Source organism: Ahaetulla prasina, chromosome 12 (genome assembly GCF_028640845.1).
Source record: "Ahaetulla prasina isolate Xishuangbanna chromosome 12, ASM2864084v1, whole genome shotgun sequence".
NCBI classification, from domain to species: Eukaryota; Metazoa; Chordata; class Lepidosauria; order Squamata; family Colubridae; genus Ahaetulla; species Ahaetulla prasina.
This window is the reverse complement of record NC_080550.1, coordinates 3,266,446-3,289,609: the sequence shown is the minus strand read 5'-3', so window position 1 is coordinate 3,289,609 and position 23,164 is coordinate 3,266,446. Positions and strand designations below refer to the sequence as shown.

General features: G+C 46.4%; 1 protein-coding gene across 2 annotated transcripts; it reads right to left on the bottom strand.

Annotated features, from left to right (window-relative positions):
- Positions 1 to 26: 26 nt before the first annotated feature.
- Positions 27 to 16,848, bottom strand: MEAK7 (MTOR associated protein, eak-7 homolog). Of its 2 annotated transcripts, none has more exons than XM_058155311.1 (9): positions 16,599 to 16,848; positions 14,873 to 15,066; positions 12,114 to 12,320; positions 10,582 to 10,812; positions 8,511 to 8,655; positions 6,808 to 7,248; positions 5,726 to 5,844; positions 3,440 to 3,619; positions 27 to 1,076 (listed from the first exon to the last, which is right to left on the bottom strand). In XM_058155311.1, exons 3-9 carry the CDS (start codon positions 12,282 to 12,284, stop codon positions 951 to 953), a joined length of 1,413 nt encoding a protein of 470 aa, XP_058011294.1. In that variant the 5' UTR covers positions 12,285 to 12,320; positions 14,873 to 15,066; positions 16,599 to 16,848; the 3' UTR covers positions 27 to 950. The 2 variants fall into 2 exon arrangements, with proteins under 2 accessions (XP_058011294.1, XP_058011295.1); XM_058155312.1 differs by lacking the exon at positions 16,599 to 16,848 and adding an exon at positions 16,455 to 16,592.
- Between the last annotated feature and the right edge of the window lie 6,316 nt (positions 16,849 to 23,164).

Genomic DNA, 23,164 nt, shown 5'->3' with positions numbered 1-23,164 from the left:
ATCTCTAAAAAAAGACTCAGACTGAACCAGATCCAATCATTTATATTGGTGCGATTCATTCAGATACGAAATCCTGATTTCTGTATATGGCACCTCAACAGACCCCCCCCCCCACAAATACATTTTTTATGGAGCATTTCGATTTCCCTGACAAAATACAAATCGATTTGCATGGAAGACGTTGAGTTCGGACAACTCTTGTGAGTGAACTAGGGTCCCTCCAAAACAGGGCTCTCCAACCTTGGCAACTTTAAGCCTGGAGGACTTCAACTCTCAGAATCCCCCAGCCAGCAAAGCTGGCTGGGGAATTCTGGGAGTTGAAGTCCTCCAGGCTTAAAGTTGCCAAGGTTGGAGACCCCTGCTCCAAAGGAATACTTTTCCACCAGAAATCTGCAAAGCTGGCTGGGGAATTCTGCAAAGCTGGCTGGGGAATTCTGGGAGTTGAAGTCCTCCAGGCTTAAAGTTGCCAAGGTTGGAGACCCCTGCTCCAAAGGAATACTTTTCCACCAGAAATCTGCAAAGCTGGCTGGGGAATTCTGCAAAGCTGGCTGGGGAATTCTGGGAGTTGAAGTCCTCCAGGCTTAAAGTTGCCAAGGTTGGAGACCCCTGCTCCAAAGGAATACTTTTCCACCAGAAATCTGGAAGTCCCCTGAGGCGGCCTTGCACCCAAGATAAATGTGAATAATGTGAAAAGAAGAAGGTCCTGAATTTAGAACAATACACACCCAATCCCTGGGTGTGTGTGTGTGTGTGTGAAAAATAACCCTGCAGATAATACGTCCAAAGTTCGTAAAGACACCAATTGTTATTTAACCGAACCTCATCACGCTTAAAGAGACTGGGCAACAATGGCCACTGACATGTGGAAAATAGAAAGCTTGGAAGGTGTTCCAGCCAAATCCTGCTCGGACTTGGGTGAGGGGGGAGGAAACAGTTTCCAAGATGAGGTCTCAGTTGTCGTCTTCTTCATCATCAGGTGGTTTCCGAAACCCATCACTCTGGCGGCTTTTCCCCATCATCTCTAGCAAGGCTTGGGCCTCTGGGTCGGCGTCTAAAATGCTCTTCTGGCCTTTTCCCTAAAAGCCAAATCCAGAAGACAGGTTGGGGAGACAAAACGAAACAACCACCACGGCTGAAGGTGGGCAGATCTGGGCTGCAACCAGCTCTGACCGACTTTTGCTTGTTCCTGAAACCTGAGCTTAAGATTCTTTGCCCATCCTACTGACTGCTTGGCAAACGTGGAAAGTTTCTGCTTTGACCTGATCAGTGAAACAGGTTAGATCAGATGACAGAGCTGCCAGAAAAAGCAAATTTATTTCTTGGAGCTGTGGGGGGGCGTGGGGGGGGGGAGAGGGAAGGATCAAGGGCCGTGGATAGCTCAGGCTGTAAGGAGCCTGTTATTAGAACACAGCAGCCTGCAATTACTGCAGGTTCAAGCCCGGCCCAAGGTTGACTCAGCCTTCCATCCTTTATAAAGTAGGTAAAATGAGGACCCAGATTGTTGGGGGGGCAATAAGTTGACTTTGTAAATATACAAATAGAATGAGACTATTGCCTTATACACTGTAAGCCGCCCTGAGTCTTCGGAAAAGGGCAAGATATAAATGTAAATAAAAAAAAAATCAAAGTACCGTATTTTTCAGAGTATAAGATGCACCTTAGTTTTTGGGGAGGAAAATAAGAAAAAAGCTGATTGGCAGGTGGATTGGCCTCCCAGAATACCCCCAATCAGCTGTTCCCAGAGGTGAATTTTAGCAACAGGTTCCTTGGTTGTGAGCTCTGTGCCTTGTATTTTTTTTTTTTTGCTTTTTTTTCTGCCTCTGAAAGCCTCCAACACAGAACTTCAGAAAAAAAAGCTTCTGAAACTCTGTTTGGGAGCTTCTTTTCTGAAACTCTGTTTGGAGGCTTCTTTTCTGAAACTCTGTTTGGGGGCTTTTTTTCTGAAGCTCTGTTTGGGGGCTTCTTTTCTGAAGCTCTGTTTGGAGGCTTTTTTTCTGAAGCTCTGTTTGGGGGCTTTTTTTCTGAAGCTCTATTTGGGGGCTTCTGAAGCTCTGTTTGGGGGCTTCTTTTCTGAAGCTCTGTTTGGAGGCTTTTTTTCTGAAGCTCTATTTGGGGGCTTCTTTTCTGAAGCTCTGTTTGGAGGCTTTTTTTCTGAAGCTCTGTTTGGGGGCTTTTTTTCTGAAGCTTCTTTCAGCCTCTGAAACCTCTGTTTGAGAAGCTGGGTGGGACTACATTTGAAGTATAAGAGGCACCCAGATTTTCACCCTCTTTTTTGGGGGAAAAAGGTGTGTCTTATTCTCCAAAAAATATGGTATACTGATATTATTATTATTATTATTATTATTATTATTATTATTATTATTATTATTATTATTATTATTATTATTATTCAGGTTGTTCAAAAGAAAAGAGAAAATGCAGCTGCTGAGCCACAGATCAAGATGCACAACGCCTGCCGCTTGCGTAAAGATCTTAGAAACCAAATACCTGAGAATTTAATTAACCTATTTGCCTTGCTTGGAGTGGAGCTCCCTGGATGGGAAGAAAAAGAATTTGCACAACATACCAAGCCCAGGTTAACAAAACACTTCAAAACGGGCTACGGTCCAAGCAAGTCAACCATGTGATGATTGAAGCTGATGGGTTGGCTCACCCCATGAACCAAGGGCTAGATAAACCCAATACGTTCAACCACAAATTACCATTCCCCTTTATCTAGTTTATGCATGTGGGGCCCAATTAAAGGTAAAGGCTCCCCTCGCACATCTTTGCTAGTCGTTCCTGACTCTAGAGGGCAGTGCTCATCTCCATTTCAGAGCCCAAGAGCCAGCGCTGTCCGAAGATGTCTCCGTGGTCATGTGGCCGGCATGACTCAACGCCAAAGGCACACAGAACACTGTTACCTTCCCACCAAAGGTGTTCCCTATTTTTCTACTTGCATTTTTTTATGTGCTTTCGAACTGCTAGGTTGGCTGGAGCTGGGACAAGTAACAGGAGCTCACCCCATTATGCGGCACTTGGGATTCGAACCTCTTCGGCTGAAGAGGTTGCAGAAAAAATGCTTTGAAAGGGTTCTAACGATCCCAGCTGAGTTGCCTGATCGCCAGAACCCTTTAAAAGCATTTTTTTTACAGCATCTTCGGTCGAAGAGGTTGCAGAAAAAATGCTTTGAAAAGGTTCTAATGATCCTAGCTGAGCCATGCGATCATCAGAGGCTTTTTTTTTTAGCTTTTAAAAGCATTTTTTCGGCCAGAGAAAAAATGCTTTTAAAAGTAAAAAAAAACTCTTGATGATCGCGCGGCTCAGTTGGGCATGGAGGGGGGCAGGGATTTTTGCTACCGGTTCTCCGAACCACCTGCCGCCATCGCTATCGGATCGGGAGATCCGGTCCGAACCGGGAGCGTTTCACCCCTGCTTTGCTCGGAGTGGCAAGACTTACATTTTTGGCTTCACGGAGGTCTCCCACAGCCCACACCTCCATGGAATCCAGCAGGAAGTTCTCCTTGGCCGAGAGCTGAGGGCTGTTGTACGTGGTGCACCGAGGCTTGGCTTTGCTGTGGCCTTGCCCAAAGTTACTGTCCACCCAGAGGCCAAAGTATTCGTGTTGACCTCCCATACCCTGGAAGGAAAAAAAAAGCAGGCATGTCTGTAGATACAGGAAAAAGAGAATGCAAGAATGAACCTCCAACCAACGGCAACACCTGCAAGGATTACAGTAGCCCTTGACTTACGACCACAGTCGAGCCCAATTAACAGTTAAGCAAGTTTGGCTCACTTTACCTTTCTTGCCATAGCTGTTAAGTGAATCACTGAAGCTATTAAGTGTTGTGGTCCGCCAGCAGCCCGCAGAGCTACCAGCTGAGTTGGAAAGTGAGGAGGCTGGGAAGAACCATGGGTCAGTCCTGGAGTCCAGGAAAGGCCGGGATGAGGGCTCTGCGTCAGAGGCAGAGATGGGGCCAAGGCCAACTGTGAGCAATGCACAGATTCCAGAGCCTCCAGAGAGGCAGAGGAACAGAAGAAGCCTGTTCCTAGTGCACGCATGCGAAGAGCTGCCAGAAGGCAAAAGCAGCTACAGCAAAAAGGATGACTCGGGAGTTAAGGCCAGATGATTGGCACCTCCCATAAGACTTAAAAGAGCATCAACAGCTCTTGGGCTCTTTGTAGGAAAGCAACGTTGCTACATTTGTTTCTTGTCGGCATCTCTTGTTTCCGAACTTCGTGGGGCTTTGCCAAGAAAAGCCTTTGGCAGGGTGCCAAAGTAGACAAAGGTTTGTGATAAGGCCAAAGGACTGTTTATGAAGACTTTGTTTTGGAATTAATTTGGACTAAGCTGAGAATGAAGTAATCCTCAGCTGTTCTAATAAAATATGTTTCTTTAGGACTGATTGTGTCTGGTAATAACTACCTGGGCCTAGGTCACAACATTAAGTTAGAAACATGGATGCTAAGCGAATCTGGCTTCCCATTGACTATGCCTGTCAGAAGTCTGCCAAAGGGGATCCCGTGACCCCAGGATGCTGCGGCCGTCATAAATATGACCCAGTTTCCAAGTGTCCGAATTTTGATCATGTGACCACAAGTGATACTGCAACTGTCGTAAGTGTGAAAAGTGGTTGCAAATCACTTTTTTCAGTGCCGTTGTAGCTTCAGTCACTAATGAAAGATTGTAACCTGAGAACTACCTGTAACCCATTTTTTTTAAAAGAAAAAGCTAAGAGCAAAAGCCGCCTCCTGTGGCTGGATATGCTTAAAAAATGATTGGGGAGAAGAGCTTTGGATGTCTGCTACTCATTAAAGCAGCCTCTGGGTGAGCCACATTTGATTTTATGGAAGTTTGGCCATCCTAGTCTCACATTGGCAAGGACACTGAAAGTCAGCTGCCTCAATGAAGAGAGGAGAAGGTTTGTCATTTGCAGAAAGTCCAGAATGTGCCTTTTGACACAGAAATCTCCAACTGTGGTAACTTTACGACTTGTGGATTTCAACTCCCAGAATTCCTCAGTCAGCCATGGAATTCTGGGAGTTGAAGTTCTCGTGCTGGCTGAGGGATTCTGGGAGTTGAAGTCCTCGTGCTGGCTGAGAAATTCTGAGAGTTGAAGTCCTCGTGCTGGCTGAGGAATTCTGGGAATTGAAGTCCTCATGCTGGCTAAGGAATTCTGGGAGTTGAGGTCCACGTGCTGGCTAAGGAATTCTGGGAGTTGAAGTCCACATGCTGGTTGGGAATTCTGGGAATTGAGGTCCACGTGCTGGCTGAGGAATTCTGGGAGTTGAAGTCCACGTGCTGGCTGAGGAATTCTGGGAGTTAAGGTTCATGTGCTGGCTGCGAAATTCTGAGAGCTGAAGTCCACATGCTGGTTGAGGACTTCTGGGAATTGAGGTCCACGTGCTGGCTGAGGGATTCTGGGAGTTGAAGTCCTCGTGCTGGCTGAGAAATTCTGAGAGTTGAAGTCCACATGCTGGCTGAGGAATTCTGGGAATTGAGGTCCACGTGCTGGCTGAGGAATTCTGAGAGTTGTAAGTCCACGTGCTGGCTGAGGAATTCTGGGAATTGAGGTCCACCTGTTGACTGAGGATTTCTGGGATTTGAAATCTGCAAGTTGTAAAGTTACCACGGTTGGAGACCCCTATTTTGACACATTTTCAAAGCATGGGCAGCTGTACAAGCCATCATGGACAAAGCCTTGGGGCCAAAGCAAACTCGAACACCTCACTGTTTGTTACTCACAAGTCCGTTTGGCATGGTCTGCTGCCCGTGATTGAGGTACATATAGTGGTTATTGTAGCCACTGCAGGTGAATACCGCCAGCGAGGGAGAAATGGAGAACAAAAAACATGAGTTGTTCCCTGTGAGAAACAAATGAATCGAGAGTTACGGATCAGAGAGAGGAGAACAGAAAAGATTCACCCCAGCAGAGCCTAATTGGAAAAAGTGAAGTGACTAGTCCTCATTTATTTCCCATTTTGACGGGAGAGCTAGCGGTTGGAAGGTTCTTCTAAGAGAAGACTGCCACCTAGTGGATAGCAACAGCTGTCACACTTTGCGTATGCATGCGTGTATCTACTTATCTACCACTAAAACACTCATTTTGTGGTTATCTGTTGGTGCCCTCAAGAGAGCCCAAACAGTGCACTGCACAGCAACAATTTTTGAACCAGCGTACTTAAAATCTGCTAATTTAATGCATGAAACATCCGGAACAATTGTTTATAACTTTACACGGTCTAATTTACAGAATTAATTACAGGGGCGGGGAATTTGTGGAGGGTGAGGGGTTGTTTGGGGATTGTTATGTGTATTGGACCTTTGGGTCTTTGGGTGTTAAGTGAATTTCATTGTATCGGTATACTGCAGGGGTGAAATCCAGTAGGTTCTGGAGAACCGGTAGCGGAAATTTTGAGCAGTTCGGAGAACCGGCAAATACCATCTCTGGCTGGTCCCAGTGAGGTGGGAATGGAGATTTTGCAATATCCTTCCCCCAGGAGTGGGGAGGGAATGGAGATTTTGCAATAGCCTTAACCCAGGAGTGGGGAGGGAATGGGGATTTTGCAATATCCTTCCCCTGGAGCGGGGTGCACATGGATATTTTGCAGCAACCTTCCCGACACGCCCACCCAGCCACGCCCACCAAGCCACACCACACCCACCAAGCCACGCCCACAGAACCAGTAGTAAAACAATTTGGATTTCACCACTGGTATACTGTGCATATACGTACAATGACAATAAAGTTATTATTATTATTATTATGGACAATTCTGCAGACTGGGGAGGATCTTTCATCTCACTTCGAATTTGAAGGACCTCACCTTGAAACTGGGGCTTCACCTCCCAGGAACAGGAGGAAAACCCGCCGAAGATGTAGCCATCGGCGTCCTTCAGGACCAGGACGCAGGGCCCTTTGTTGACAACGTGTCCGCACAGCTGGGTAAAGCTCTCACCGTGAATCCTGGAGGCGAAGAGCAGCTGCCACTTATCCCGAAGTTCAGAAGGCAGGTGGGCGTTGAGGTAGGTGATGGAGGGGAGGTCGAGTAAGCTGACGAAGGCCATCCCTTGCAAGCCTCTACATTCCGGCAGCAGGCGGAGAGTCTCATCGGCTTCGTCAGAGAGAGGTTGCAGGAGGAGCAGGCCCTGTTGAAGCACCACCTTGAGGAAGGTGGAGATCTGCGGGACACGGAAGAGCCAATCTTCCAGGCTGTTTTGGTCGCACACAGCATCCAGGACAGAGTCTCCCTCCATGTTCTTCCCCTCTGAAGCAAGAGAGATGGGTTTGGCCAGGCCCCAAATCAGAATTTGGCAAGACGAAACTCACCTACTATATACATACCAAATATCAGGCTTTCTCCATTTAAGAAGGGTGGACTTCAACTCCCAGAATTCTCCTAACCCTAATAGAACATCTCCCTGTCTCAGAGCAGATTCTACAGGTAATCCTCAACTTATGACCACAATGGATCTCAGGGGCTGCCACAACAAAGAGGGAGTCAAGCTGTTCTCCAAAGCACCTGAGGGCAGGACAAGAAGCCATGGGCGGAAATTGAATAAGGAGAGAACTCCAGAACTGGGTTATAAGCAGTGGTGGGATTCAAATAATTTAACAACCGGTTCTCTGCCCTAATGATTTCTTCCAACCACCAGTTCACCAAACTGCTCAGAAAGTTAACAACCAGTTCTCCCGAAGTGGTGCGAACCGGCTGAATCCCACCACTGGTTATAAATACTTTTGGATGGGAGTCCGTCATAACCAAACAGACATTAAGCTAAGGACTACCTACAGGAGTGGCCAAAATTGTGAAAACCTTTTGAGAAAAGTGTATTTTTGAGGTTTGGTGGCTAATAACACTGTTTTTTTTTGTTTGTTTGTTTTGTTTTTTTGGAGTTACAGGATAATCCTATTCCACTGTTGGAATGGCCTGGGAATAGCCTAGACCTTAACCCAATTGAAAATCTACGGAGCCGACTAAAGAAACTTGTTAGTCAGAAGTGACCCAGCAATAAAACCCAGTTAATAGAAGCCATCATTCAAACTTGGTTTCACATGATAACAGCTGCAGAACTAAAAGACTCCATGGGAAGACGCTGTAAGACCGTAATTCATGCTAAAAGTTACCCAACGAAGTATTCACTGACATGGTGATCATTTTTGTATATCGCCTTTTGTCTAGGGTGATAATTTTCGTATATCTCGTTTTTTCCTACGTGTTTCAATTTTCTTCTTTATAGTGTAACTGCTATTCTAATAGCAAATCCGCCATAAAAGTTACTGCATGATGTTCTTGATTAAATGATTTTTCCATTGATACGGTACTACTCCCCCCAAAAAAGTGGTGTTATAAGCTAGTTTTAGAAAATACACTTTTCCCAAAAGGTTTCTGCAATTTTGGCCACTACTTTATAGGAGGAAGGTTAAGTCAGAAAATTGTGGCTCTTTCAGGCTTCCTATGATAGGCTTTGTTTTACGTCCTGCTGTTGCCTAGGTCACAACCTGATAACAAGAGCGCTCGCAGCTCACCTGCAGATTTCAGTTCCGAGGTAAGCTGAGTAGCCAACGCTTTGATCCTTGCGACTGAATTATTCAGCTTCTTTGGATTCCACCCTTTCAGCAGCTTCCTGTAGCTGAGCACGTGAACCACGGAGCTGATCAAATCCCCTGCAAACTTCAAGGACAAAAAGAGGGTTTTGTTTTGTTTTTTTAAATGGTCTTGGATGATTTTGCTTCTAGAAACAAGTCCTCTCGCAAAATCTAAGATGATTTTGGAGACTTTATTATGTTTTTACCTTAATACAATATTTTTAACCTGATATATAATATTTTAGCATTTGAAATGTGGAATTTACAGGCGGCTGTTACGTATAAGCTGGGTTGACAAGATCAGAAATGAGGAGGGGATAAGCCGTCTGGGAAAGCCAAGGGAGATCACCAAAGCCATTCAAAAGCGAAAGTTAGAATATTTTGGACATGGGATGCGACTGTTGTGGTCCGCCAGCAGCCTGCAGAGCTGGAAGTGGAGTCTGACAGTGAGGAGGCTGGGGAGGACAATGGGCCAGTCCTGGAGTCTGGGGAAGGCCCGGACAAGGGCTCTGCGTCAGAGGCAGAGACGGGGCCAGGGCCATCTGGGAGCAATGCCCGGACTCCACAGCCTCCAGAGGTGGACAGCAGAGAGGCAGAGGAACAGGAAGTCCCTGTTCCTAGTGCACGCATGCGAAGAGCTGCCAGAAGGCAAGAGCAGCTGAAGCAAAAAGGATGACTCAGGAGTAAGGCCAGGAGATGATTGGCCCCTCCCATAAGGCTTAAAAGAGCAGCAATGCTTTCTTTGTAGGAAAGCAACGTTGCTGCAACTGTTTCTTGTCTCCTGTTTGTGAATTTTGTGGGGTTCTTGCCAAGAAAAGCCTTTGGCAGGGTGCCAAAGAAGACAAAGGTTTGTGATAAGGCTGAAGAACTTTTTCCGAAGGACTTTGTTTTGGAATTAATTTGGACTAAGCTCAGAATGAAGTAATTCTCAGCGGTTCTAATAAAATATCTTTGTTTAGGACTGATTGTGTCTGGTAATAACTCCTTGGGCCTAGGTCACAACAGCGACACCCAGAAAAATACGGTATCCTTCACTTAATCCTCCAGGGAAAGATTGAAGGCAAAGGAGGTCCAGGCAGAAGAAGAACATTGTGGCTTCAAAATCTTGAACCGGTTTGGACAAAACTCAGCGGCGCTTTTTCGTGCGGCTGTTGATAAAAATAGGATTGCCAACGTCCGATGATGGACATGGCACACGAAGAAGAAGAATTATATTTTCACATACTTTATATAAACTCTATATTTCCTGAAGCTTTATTTCAACTTGTATCTGTGTTTGTACATACAATGTCTTTTTTTTTAATTGAAAAAGTTTTAAAAAACAAATAAACATTTTCCCCCTTTTCCCTCCCTCCCCCTAAAAACCCCTTCCCCTCCCTTCACCCCATCCCCCACCCCGGCTTCCCGGGTCAATCACAAGGTATTATTACACATAAACCAAACATAGACTAAGATTTTCCCTTCTAACCCAGTTAGCCTCATCCGAGTCTTTTCATTTCCTAACCTCCCCCATAACATTCTAAAATAATACATCCTAATTATTCAAAGGCAATCTGATATCTCTTAATCTGATATCTATTTTGTAAATAATCAATCCATTTTTTCCATTCAATTAAATATCTTTCCTGCGTATTGTCTTTCAAAAAGGCTGAGATTTTTGTCATCTCAGCCAGGTTGTTAACTTTCAATATCCATTCTTCTATTGTAGGTAGTTCTTTTTTTCTTCCAATATTGTCCAATCAGCAGTCTTGCTGCTGTTATTAAGTTCAAGATCAATCTAGTCTCAGTCACCGTACAATCCGTTATAATTCCCAAAAGGAAAAATTGCAGCAGGAACTTTATCTTCTTCTTCTTCAAGACATTTTGAATAATCCACCAAATTCTTATCCAGACATACAATGTGTTTTATTAGGGTTGCGTGTCAGTGACTGTGCGAGGGATGCCATGTGCTAAATAAATAAATAGACCTCACCTTTCCCCCCGAACGCAAACGAGATGTCGGCCTGCTTACCTCTAGGATCTGGCTACCCTTGACAGCCTTCTGAGCACCCGAGACCATCTTCAGGACAATTCCACTTTTTTCCTGGGCGTTGCCCTTGAAGAGGGTGGAGGCGAAGATCACGAACTGCTCCTTCGGCACCCAGGGGATGGGCTCGGGGGAACTGCGGGTCTCCTGAATGCTTCTCATCCCATTGTACAGTCTCGTAACCATTGATGGAGGCAGGGCATCCTTGACGTAGGCCTAGGAAAAGGACCAAAGGCATCCAGGAAAACATACTTAGTCCTCAACTTACAACGGTTCATTTAGTGACCGCTCAAAGGTACAACAGCCCTGGGGGGAAAAAGGACCTTATGGCCATTTTCCACACTTAACAACCACTGCCGCATCCTCGCGGTCATATTTCTTTATTTTATTTATTTATAATTTAATTTCTATACCGCCCTTCTCCCGAAGGACTCAGGGCGGTTTAACAGCCATATTAAAAACACAGAATATACAAAGTATAAATAGTAGATTAAAACGAATTTAAAACGAAATATTTAATATTTAATAGGCCTAATTAGCTAAATATATAGGTATATATATAAATATTATAAATAAATAGGGCCTCTGGTGGCGCAACAGGCTAATGCAGCCTATTATTAACAGCAACTGCTTGCAATTACTGCAGGTTCAAGTCCCACCAGGCCCAAGGTTGACTCAGCCTTCCATCCTTTATAAGGTAGGTAAAATGAGGACCCAGATTGTTGGGGGCAATAAAGTTGACTTTGTATATAATATACAAATGGATGAAGACTATTGCTAACATAGTGTAAGCTGCCCTGAGTCTTCGGAGAAGGGCGGGATATAAATGCAAAAAAACAAAAAACAAAACGGTCATAGACCGATATAAAACCCTTTAAAATTTAAAATTATAGTAAATTAATTAAAACACACTTGTGTGTTACTTATATGATCAAAATTCAGAAGCTTGGCAACTGACTCCTATTTATGACACTTGAAGGTCCCCCCCCGGTGGGGGGAGGGTGTCACGTGATCCCCTTTTGTGACCTCCTGACAAGCAAAGTCAGTGGGGAAGCTGGATTCACTTAACGACCGGCTTACTAATTGAACCACGGCCGTGATTCACTAAACAGCTGCGTCAAGCAAGGCGGTAAAATGGTACAAAATCCACTTAACGGCCGTCTAGCTTAGCAGAAGAAATCTGGGGCGCAATTGCGGTCATAAGTCGAGGACCACCCGTAAGAAGTAGCTTACCCCGTCACCAGAAGAACGAAACCCTAAAACAGCTCCTCTGACGTGTGTCGCAAGCCAAGTCACACAGCCTCACAGGGTTGTTGTTGTTGGTGGGGGGGGGAGTGGGAAAGAGTTGTTGTTGTGAGGAAAAAGAGGCGGAGGAAGGGGTATTATGTAAATTTCGCCGCCTTGAGTCACTTATAAGATAATAAAGGCAAGGAGAAAAAAATATATATAATAAACGAATGAATGATAGGCAGTCCTCGACTTACGACCCTAAGGGAGCCTGCCCATTGCTTCCTTACCTTGAGTGCTTCAAGGGTCACCCCAGTCTGGGCCTTTTTCCCCACTTTCACAGCCACGGCCTCGTCCGCTCCAGATAAGGTGCTAAAAACGCTGTTGACGTCAGCGAGCTCATCAGGAAGAAACCTGGAGAGATGTTTCTGGTAAGAGCTGTTGCTTTCCACGTTGCCCATTTTCCTTTGGCTGGGGGTGGGGTGGGTGGCGAAATCCTGCGAGGGATCAGAAAAGAAAAGAAAAGAAAAGAAAAAAGAAAAGAAAAGAAAGAAAGAAAGAAAGAAAGAAAGAAAAGAAAGAAAGAAAGAAAGAAAGAGAGAAAGGGAGGAGGAAGGAATGATTGCAGAGGGACAGGCAGATGGCCTTGAGAAAGGTATTCAGTAGCCCTTGGGTCAACACCAGTGGAATCTGCCAAGGGAGGAGGAAGTAAAAGAAGAAAACCTGAGCTTGCTCTGCCTTGAGGAGGGGAAGGGAGGGGACTAAGAAACTCGGCCAGGCTTTCAGAAGTCCAGTCTAGTGGAAAAGAAAGAAAGAAAGAAAGAAAGAAAGAAAGAAAGAAAAGAAAGAAAGAAAATATATATATATGGGGTAAGTAAGCTTCAGTAGCAAATACGGAGGGACTCAGCCCTGCGAGGACATGAAGGGGTGTGGGGGAATAAGGGGAGGAAGGAAGCAGAGGATTGCAGAGGGACAGGCAGATGGCCTTGAGAAAGGTATTCAGTAGCCCTTAGGTCAACACCAGCGGAATCTGCCAAGGGAGGAGGAAGTAAAAGAAGAAAACCTGAGCTTGCTCTGCCTTGAGGAGGGGAAGGGAGGGGACTAAGAAACTCGGCCAGGCTTTCAGAAGTCCAGTCTAGTGGAAAAGAAAAGGACCAGGGGTGACATGATAGCAGCCTTCCGATATCTCAGGGGCTGCCAAAAAAAAAGAGGGAGTCAAGCTATCCTTCAAAGCATCTGAGGGTAGAACAAGAAGCCACGGATGGAAACTAATCAAGGAGAGATGCAACTTAGAACTAAGGAGAAATTTCCTGACAGTTAGAACAATTAAACAGTGGAACAACTTGCCTCCAGAAGTTGCGAATGCTCCAACACTGGAAGATTTTGAGAAGTGATTGGACAGCTGTTTACCTGAAATGTTATAGTGTCTGTCGCTTGAGCAGAGGGTTGGACTAGAGGACCTCAAGGTCCCTTCTAACTCTGTTTCTTTTCCTTTTTCCTTTCCTTTCTTCTTTCCCTTCCCTTTCTCCCCCTTTCCCTTCCCTTCCCCTCTCATTGGGATTTTTAAAGAAGAGAGTGGACAGCCATTTGTCTGAAATGCTGCAGGGTCTCCTGCTTGAGAGGGGGTTGGACTAGAAGACCTCCAAGGCCCCTTCCAAATCTGTTACGTTGGGATCCTGTTATTAAACCCAGCAACAACCACAACCACATGCGAGTCCTTGTGCAACCCATTTCCCTGACCTGAAGCACCTCAAAAGGCCTGAATGAGAAATCGGAGGAGAAAAGGATGTTACAAAACGCAGGGACTTCTCGAAAGCTTGTTCTCTGCGAACACGGACAGGCCCCAGAAAGCAACACAAACAGGAAAGGCGGGTTCGTTAAAGAACTGGCTCTGAACAGGTGGTCCTCGACTTGCAACCAAAATTGGGACCAAAACTTCTGTGGTTAAGCAGCGAGGCTGTTCAGCGAGGGCCGTGTGCAATTTTTAACAGCCTGTTAAGGGAATTATTGAAGCTGCTAAGTGAACTGCGAGTCGTGGAGCGAACGTAGAGTCTTCCATTGACTTGGCTTGCTGGAAGCAGAGAAGGTCATAAACGGCGATTGTTTTGACCTCAGAACTCTGCAACTATCTGTTGTTTGTCAAAAAGGGAATTACAGATAGGCTTCAACTTACAACGGTTCATTTAATGACCCTCTGAAGCAGTGGTGAAATGTAAAATTTGTTACGACCGGTTCTGTGGGCGTGGCTTGGTGGGGGTGGATGGGTAATGTGACTGGGTGGGCGTGGCCACCTTTTTTAAAAAAAACTTTTAAAAGCATTTTTTTCTAAAATCTGTTCGGCCGAAGGTTGGCCCAGAGTGGGGCAGGAAAGGATATTTTGCAATATCTTTCCCCCAGGAGTGGGGAGGGAATGGGGATTTTGCAATATCCTTCCCCTGCCATGCCCACCAAGCCACGCCCACAGAACTGATAGGGAAAAATTTTGGATTTTACCCCTGGAAGGATTTATTCTTTTTTCTGTCTCACACATCATCATCATCTTTGAATGACCCCACAATCTCTTGCGGGATGAAGTCTGGGTAACTGAATGGAGCTAGCTAAGTGTTTAATGGCCGGTTGCCCTTCCTGTCGCCAATGCGGAGTTTTGTTCAGCAGATATATTCTCATTGTGCCCAGAGAGAGAGAAATATCTGCCTCTACCTAGGATCGAACTCACAGCTTCTAGGCTACTGCACCACTCCTTCTGTCCCACATATAACGCAGAATAAAAGACGAGGGGAAGAAAAGAACAAGGGGGGGACGGGGACCAAGCAATGAAACATGAGTTTTTTAAAAAACAAAATTAAGCAAGCTCCAGTGACAGATATACAAATTTTATACCATCAAAGCCTCCCAAAAATGAATTATTCAGCAGCCAAAAACATATCAAAAAACTTAAAAAGGCACACACACACACGGGAAATATCAGGATAATATATCACGCACAATGAATGCTGTCTGCTTCTTTCCTTAGCATAATGAAACCAATCAGAAAGAAGGCGGCACTTACCTCTTTTTATAAATAAGGGCTTTCAACGAAAGTAATGGCTTTTTCTTCTTCTTCTTCTTCTTGATGTGACTCCCGTCAAGGTTTGCCCAGAATGTGCAGGAATTTAACGGATGAAATACAGGTCCTTTATTTTCTCATCTCGTCAAACAAGCGTCTCTTGGCCGGTGGCAGACCGATGTTCATGGAGCAGGGACCTGGTGAAAGTAAAAGAAAGAAAAAAAAATCCCCAGCCGTTCTAAAACACATCGTAAGACACCAGGTTTAGCTTTCTGCTTTTCGGCAATTTATAAATAAAGAGGTTGCTGGTGTTAAAACCATTTACGCTTCTCCTTTGGTGGCTGCACCAATTTTCTAACCGTTGTTATCTGGAACCGTTGAAATCTGGAACCTAGCATCTGAGAGGCAGAGAACGCAGAGGTTTTTAAACTCGGCAATTTTAAGATCGGTGGACCCCAATGTATTTATGATGGTTGCAGCACAGGGGTGAAATCCAGCAGGTGCTGACAGGTTCTGGAGAACCCGGTAGTGGCAATTTTGAACAGTTCGTAGAACCGGCAAACACCACCTCTGGCTTTGCCCCAGAGTGGGGTGGGAATGGAGATTTTGCAGTATCCTTCCCCTGCCACGCCCACCAAGCCACGCTCACAGAACCGGTAGTAAAAAAAAATTGGATTTTACCACTGTTGCCGCATCCTTGGGATCATGTGATCACCATCTGCGACTTTCACAGCCATCTTTCAACAAGCAAGCGCAATGGGGGGAAAACTGGATTCGCTAAATGACGGCACAATTTCTTTAAAAACTGGAGTGGTTCACTTAATCGTGGCCAAAAAAATAATAATCATAAAATCAGATGCAATTCATTTAACAATTACCTGTTAATATCTATGATCTGTCTATATCTATCTACCCTTGTTTGCACATAAACACACATATTAAAAGACACGGGCTTTTGAGAGGTGCCGAGTCCAGCTTCTCCAGGCCTTCGATGGACTGAGCCGCAACATATATAAAAATAAATATAAATTGTTCAGCTTGAGGTCCCTGCAGCTGCTAAGCTCCAATACTAAAAATGTTCCCTTTAGGCACAGCCGGAATTCGAACCTGGGAACTATAAGGTAAGTCTTTGTATATAATAAAAAACTAAAAACATGGGTTCAAAATATATGCAAAAAGAAGCATTTTTAAGAGGAACAGGGCTGCCTAACGCCTCCAAACTTTGGGCTGCTGCAGACCCAACACAGCTTTCCGGCAAAAAGAAAAATAAATATTAGGTTTACAGGTTTTAAATCATTTTTATTGCTGCCAAGTGTAGCCCAGTAGGGAGACGGGCAGCGAATAAATTTAGCAAATAAGTAAAATCTGCCAAAGGAAGAGTGCAGAAGGAAAGAAAGTCAGCGAGGCCTTAAGCAAACTGCTCAAAGTGCATGGAGAGGCAGGAAAATTTAAGGAGTTGCCAAGACTTGGGCAAGGAATGCAGGCTGGCCTACCTTGCAAGGTGGTTGTGCAAAGGAAATTTTTTTTTTAAAGAGATGGAGTCTTTCTTTTTACCTATTATTAAAAACATGCAGAGAAAACATACCTATCTGGCCTAACCCAGCTGGAGAACTTGGTAAAGGAAGCGAGAAAAAAAGTGGGGGGGCGGGGAAACTCCAAAGCTCCTCCCCTTTATATTCATGATAATTAATATTCATGAGGCTCATGAATGTCAATGAGGGCCACCCACCATGCCTCGCGCCGCGCATGAATAACAAAGGCGGCCCCAGGCGGACTCCGCCCCCTCCGTCAAGGCCGAGAGTTCGCGGCAGCCGCCACCTTGCTTCGTAGGGACGGTGCCGGAGGCCCGGAGGGATCCCCGCCGCTCGATTTCTCTCAGCGGCTTCGCTGTTCCGCGGCGCCGGCCCCCCGCCGCCCTCAGCTCCGAGCAGCCGCCGGCTGCGGCCCCGCCTCCTGAGCCCGCTTGAGCAACAGAGCACTCAGCCAATGGGAGCGTCAGAAGACCGGGGGGGGCGGTTCTAAATGTTACGTCACCGCCTCCGTCATTCACGTGGCTTTAAAACGCCTCAAAAGCGGAATTCCTGTGCTGCATCAGTGCCATTCTAGGCATCCATTCTAGGCATCGGCAGCTCAGTGGTAAGAAAGCCTCCTGGGAGTTTGTGCAGTCATGCCGGAAGTGAAGTACGAAGGGGTTGACTTGCTAGATGTTGTACTCTATGGTGTGGAGGTTGAGGAGATGCGAGCGCCCTCCTGCGGGAAAGAGCGTCTTCCTTTTCAGCTGTCGTAGCCCACGAGAACCCTCCTAGGGGCGAGACGGTCAAAAGCCTCAAAGGTGTCTTGAAGTCGCGAGTTCGAATCCCAGTTGCACACAGAGGAAACTTTTATTTTTAAATATCACAACTTAGCAGGCGCAGGGAACTAAGGCAGATTGTTTTATTGTATTTCTCCTGGAGGTTTTTAATTCTGTGTCTGTCCACCTGGATCATGCCCAATTTTATGCTTCTACAATAATACATGCCAATAGGAGAGAGCTGGTTGCAAAAGACAAAACTGTGCATCTTAAAGACACTCATCCAGCTAGTTGAACTACCGGTGCAGAAATATCCAAGTCGTTCAAAGTGGAAAGATTAGACTTTGCCATTGCCTGTTGCCTTTGCTCCAGATCAGCCTCCCCTGCCTTTAGCAAACCTCCCATGCAACCAGGGTGGCAGCTTGGCTGGGCGTAAATAAAAATGCCCAGGATGGTGCCAGCCGCCTTGTGCTTTTTGGGCCGATGCCCACACGATGGCAGTGGGATGTTTATTAACGCACAATGCGTTCCAGGAGGGGGAAAAAACAGCCTTTTCATTGTGTGCCCAGCTGTTCGGAAGGAATGAAAGGAGAATTGTGCAAGAAACAAGCACCGTTGCGCTGTTTCCCCTCTTGAGTTCCACATTGATAGCCTTGAATATGCCGTTTCGGCTGTCAAAATCATCACCTTCCACGGTTTTTTTTCATGGTTGTGCAATTGCCACAAAGATCCAGGCTACGCTTCTGCGCGATGCGGTTGATGCCAAGGAGAACAAAACCGTGCTGGGTTTATATTGTAGGAAGTTACCACCCACCCTTCTCCTAGGAAAACGAAATAGTCTAGGAAATTTTAAAAAAGGCAGAATGCTATATTTCCCTGGATGAGAAATGGAGAAACATGTTTTTTTCGGCAGGAAACAGACTCACTCTTAATAGCCCCCACCTTCCTCAATAGCCCCCAGCAGATGTCTGCACTTAAGATAAAGAGATAGCTAGGTCTATTCATAAGCAAATGCCCTCACCCAAGATCCAACAAAGGTAAAAGCCCTCTACCCGTCTAGCAACAGAACTCCCCACATGGCACCTGGGAAGAATACATCACCCAGCAAGGCTCAACCAAGCCTGGGACACAGGACAGCCTACAGAGTTGCCCCTGCATGGCCCCCTGGGAGTCTGACAACCAATCAGAATACAAGCTCAAATTCAAAGCCCAACAGAGGGCATAAAACCCAGGCACTCTCAGCATCTCTGCCCTTTTCTCCCCTTTCACTCAACATCAAGACCAAGCGGTCTCCATGTTTCCAGCGTCTTTTTCCCCGCTTGGAACTGGACCCAGATGGACATTTCTTCCAACCATTTCACAATCCCATTTGAGTCAACTTCAAAAGAAGTGCAGAAGTTGAGTTGGGTGGGGAATCAGACCCGGGGGAGAATGAGATCAGAACTGGCCGAGATCTTTTTTTCCCCCTGAATCTAATTTTTCCACCCCTTTTTGGGGAGCGGAAGAGATGGGATGAACTAATTTAGTTGAGCACGGCCCGCTATTGCAGCTGAAATACAAACCAGCTTATCCGATTTCCAGATTTACTGGATTCCCTGCGACTACGTAGGGCAGAAGGAGAGGGAACTAACCACCAGATTACAAAAACTCGAGCGAGCGGTCAGACGAGGAGACGGAAACTCATTGGCAGCTTCATATTGCAATGAGCAAGGTTATGTATTCAATTTTGCAGCGGCTAAGATTGTTGGCTGAGCAGGAACAAAAATAGCCAGAGAAATGATTGGCGCCTAGAAAACAAGCCCCTTGTCAGTCAACAAGAGTGCTGATTTACCACCAGTTTACCAGGTACTTAGCAGCACAAGAAACAACAATTAACGACTTAATCATCCAATCATCCACACCCAAATTAACAAACGAAACGCCAGACAACAACCAGGCACCACATAAATACCGTGCATAAAACAGCCCAATGTACACAATATCTTGGAGATTTGAAAAGTTCCCTGAAGATGGTCCATTTCCATTTCAAAAGCCTGAAATATTTTTCAGGCTTTTGAAAGTCCAGTTGCCTCTTGAAAAAAGCATCTTTGAGTTCCCTGAAGATGGGATCCAGCACGAGTCCGTAAGCTTGGAAGAACCGTTGGTTCTGGTGACCGACTCCATTATTTAATATAATATAATATAACAACAGAGTTGGAAGGGACCTTGGAGGTCTTCTAGTCCAACCCCCTGCCCAGGCAGGAAACCCTACACCATCTCAGTCAGATGGTTATCCAACATTTTCTTTAAAATTTCCAGTGTTGGAGCATTCACAACTTCTGCAGGCAAGTCGTTCCACTTATTAATTGTTCTAACCGTCAGGAAATTTCTCCTTAGTTCTAAGTTGCTTCTTTCTTTGATCAGTTTTCACCCATTGCTTCTTGTTCTACCCTCAGGTGCTTTGGAGAACAGCCCGACTCCCTCTTCTTTGTGGCAGCCCCTGAGATATTGGAACACTGCTATCATGTCTCCCCTAGTCCTTCTATTCATTAAACTAGACATACCCAGTTCCTGCAACCATTCTTCCTATGTTTTAGCCCCCAGTCCCCTAATCATCTTTGTTGCTCTTCTCTGCACTCTTTCTAGAGTCTCAACATCTTTTTTACATCGTGGCGACCAAAACTGGATGCAATATTCCAAGTGTGGCTGTTAAGTTCGGGAAGTAACGAGGCTGGAGACCAGGGTAGTGACAACAGCTCTTTAATATAGGGTGAACCCAGCAACAGGCTGGGGGAAAAACCTCTCCTTTTATACAGTTCTGCTGGAGGCTTCGACCAATCAGCAACGTGCTGATTTCCCGCTCAAATATTTAAAGGTACAAACATGAATACATAACACTCCTCCCCTCCCAGAAAACACTTTGCCTCTATTTACATATTTATTTACATGTTATTTTTCGACATAGTCACGCAAATAACCTGGGCGTCTCCTAGTTCTTTCTGACCTGCGCGGTTCAGTTCTGTGTGGTGTTTTGAGCTGGTCGGAGGGGCTGTTTTCTCCTCCCAGCTCTTTCTCTGGGCCAACGGGCTCCGGATTATTGGCCGACTCTTTTTCTTGGCCATCCGCCTTGGATTAATTTTGAACTCTCCTGCTGCTTCCTCGGGACCTGATGGCGCGCTGGAACTCTGGGACCTCAGCTAAGTCTTGCGCCCCCGGTCATTGTCAGCTGTGATTCAAATTGGTATTGGTCATGATCTGTTTCTTTGGTTCGGTTTGGTCAGTTATTCGCTTCTTAACTGATCTATGTGGCGCCCACACTCGGTTGTCTGTAGCTCTACCACGACGATTTTGGGCCGTTATCTTTATTATTTGTCCTGAACCAACTCGGGCCGTCCCCATAGTTTCGGGCCCACACCCGTCGCCTATGCTCATTTCCTTGTCTTTTCTAGTTCCCCTTGTAACCCTCGGGTGTAATGGGGTTCAAACGGTCAAGTGGGCACCGGAGTTTCCGCCCATTAGCAATTCGGCTGGGCTTTTCCCGTGGCCGTGCTTGGGGTTCTGTGCTGACGGCCAGGAAAAAGTCTATTTTTGTTTGCCAGTCACCTGGCTTGAGCCTGGACACGCCTCCTTAGCGCCCGGACGGAACGCCTGCAAGGCCATTCGACGCAGGGTGGAAAGGCGCAGAGAGGGCATGTCGGATGCCTTCCTCTGCCAGGTATTCTTCAAACTGGGCTGCCGTGAATTGGGGCTCATTGTCGGACACCAGAGTGTCCGCAACCCGTGAGTTGAATAGGTGGCGAGGGTTGCGATTGCTCGGCCGTAGTGGACTTCATAAGTATGATCTCCAACCATTTGGAAAATGCATCCACAACCACTAGGAATGTTTGGCCGTGGAAAGGGCCAGCAAAATCAATGTGGATTCTTGACCAGGGCCCTTGGGGCTTTTCCCCTTCTCTGACTGGGGCCCTTGGGGGTAGAGGTCTGGACTCTTGGCAACCTTGGCATTTCCTACCCTCTCAGCAATCTCTGCCCATGAGTGGCCACCATACATAGCTTCTAGCTAACCCTTCATCCTTACGATCCTGGGTGACCTCGTGGAGGAGGTCCAATACCTTTCCCTTAACTTATCAGGAATTATTACACGATCACCCCATAACAGGCACCCCTTGAGCCGAGAGCTCATCTCGTTTTTTTAACAAATTCTTTGAACTGCGCGCAGCGGGCCACCCTCTCTGTACGCAACCGAGTACAGTCCTTAACACAATGTCCCGGTATGATGCCCGAGCCACTTCCTTAGATGTGACGGGGCCAGAGTCCAACGAGTCAATAAGTAGGATGGGCGTCCCCGGAGTGGGGTCTTCGGTCGCCCCTGGTAGTGGGCATCGGCTTAACGCGCCTGCATGCCCCACTTCTTTCCTGGTCGATGCTGCAGCTTGTGCAGTAAGCGGCTAAGAATATAGTCCATCGGGTCAAGCGTGGCGAAAGTGCCACAGCTGGGCGGTCGCCAGCCAGTATCCTAGTAGCGGTCTGTGGTCAGTCACGATTTCAAAATTCCGCCCAAAGACATACTCATGGAATTTTTGACCCCTGACACAATGGCTAGTGCTTCTTTGTCTAATTGGCTGTAGTTCCTCTCTGGGGAGGACATCTAGAGTAGAACGCTATAGGGGCTTCTGTGCCGCTTTGGAAGTCTATGGCTGAGTACAGCCCCACCCCATAAGGGAGGCATCGCAAACCAGCACTAGGGTAATGAGTCGTGATATTGGATGAGCAGGCTATCACTTGAGAGCAGGTTCTTTACTGCTTCAAAAGCCCTATTTTCTGACTTTCCCAAGACCAAACAGTATTTTTCCTAAGAGCCTATGCAGCGGTTCCAAGAACGGTTGCTTTGTTCTTTAAAAGACCGCGTAAAATTAACCAATCCCAGGAATGCCTGCAGCTCTGCTTTGTTTTTGGGCGCTGGAGCCTTCCTAATTGCCTTAACCTTGCTCTCAGTAGGGTGAATTTTCTTGTCTATCCGTAGCCCAAGAAATCGACGGATTCGACCCTATCTGGCATTTGTTTGTCTTGACTTTTAATCCGCTGTCCGGAAAATGCTCAAGACCTTTCTTAACCGCCTCCCCAATTCCTCCATGTTTTCCCTGAAATTAGGACATCATCAAGTAGGGAACTACCCTGGGAGCCCTGCAGTAGTCGCTCCATCAGGTTTTGAACAGCCCTGGTGCCACACTGACCCCAAATTGCAATCGGTGCACTTGAAGGCCCCCTGTGCGTCACAATCGTTTGGGCTTCGCCAGCGGGCGCTACTGGCAGTTGTTGGTAGGCTTGGGCCAAGTCTAACTTTGCAAAGACTTGCCCTTGCCCCAAAGAGTGCAATAAGTGTTGCACCACGGGAACCGGTAAGCGCTTTTCTGTAAGGCTTTGTTAAGCCGCCTTGTAGTCAGCGCAAATTCTAATTGACCCGTCCGGTTTTATGGGGTGACGATTGGCGCTCCCACTTTGCGTGATCGACTGGCACCAAAATCCCTGATTAATGAGCTTATCCAGCTCCTTATCGATTTTTGGTTTTAGGGCAAAAGGGACCTCTCTCGCCTTAAGCCTAATGGGGCTACCTGGGGTCTAAGTTGAAGGAAATAGGGGTCCCCTTGTACTTGCCCAGGCAGTCCTTGAAGACATCTTCAAACTCGTTAAAGAGGATGTCTTTCAGGTTACAGTCACTTCTGTAGATGCCAGTCACCCCATGCCCAGGGCACGAAACCAGTCTAGTCCCAACAGACTGGGCAGAGTTCCTTCGACGATCGTGATGGGCAGGGTCTTTTATGGACCGTATCGACTCGGACGGAGGTGGTCCTCGAACAGGGATGCGATTCCCTGGTAGTCGTGCACTCGTAGCCGTTGTGCTTGCAGGTGGCGTCATGACGGACGGCAGCGACTTCGCCAAAGTGTCCCAGGACATGATGGTGATCGCTGATCCCGTGTCTACTTCAAGCCGCACCGCACACCCTCTATTTTTGGCTTGGTGAAGA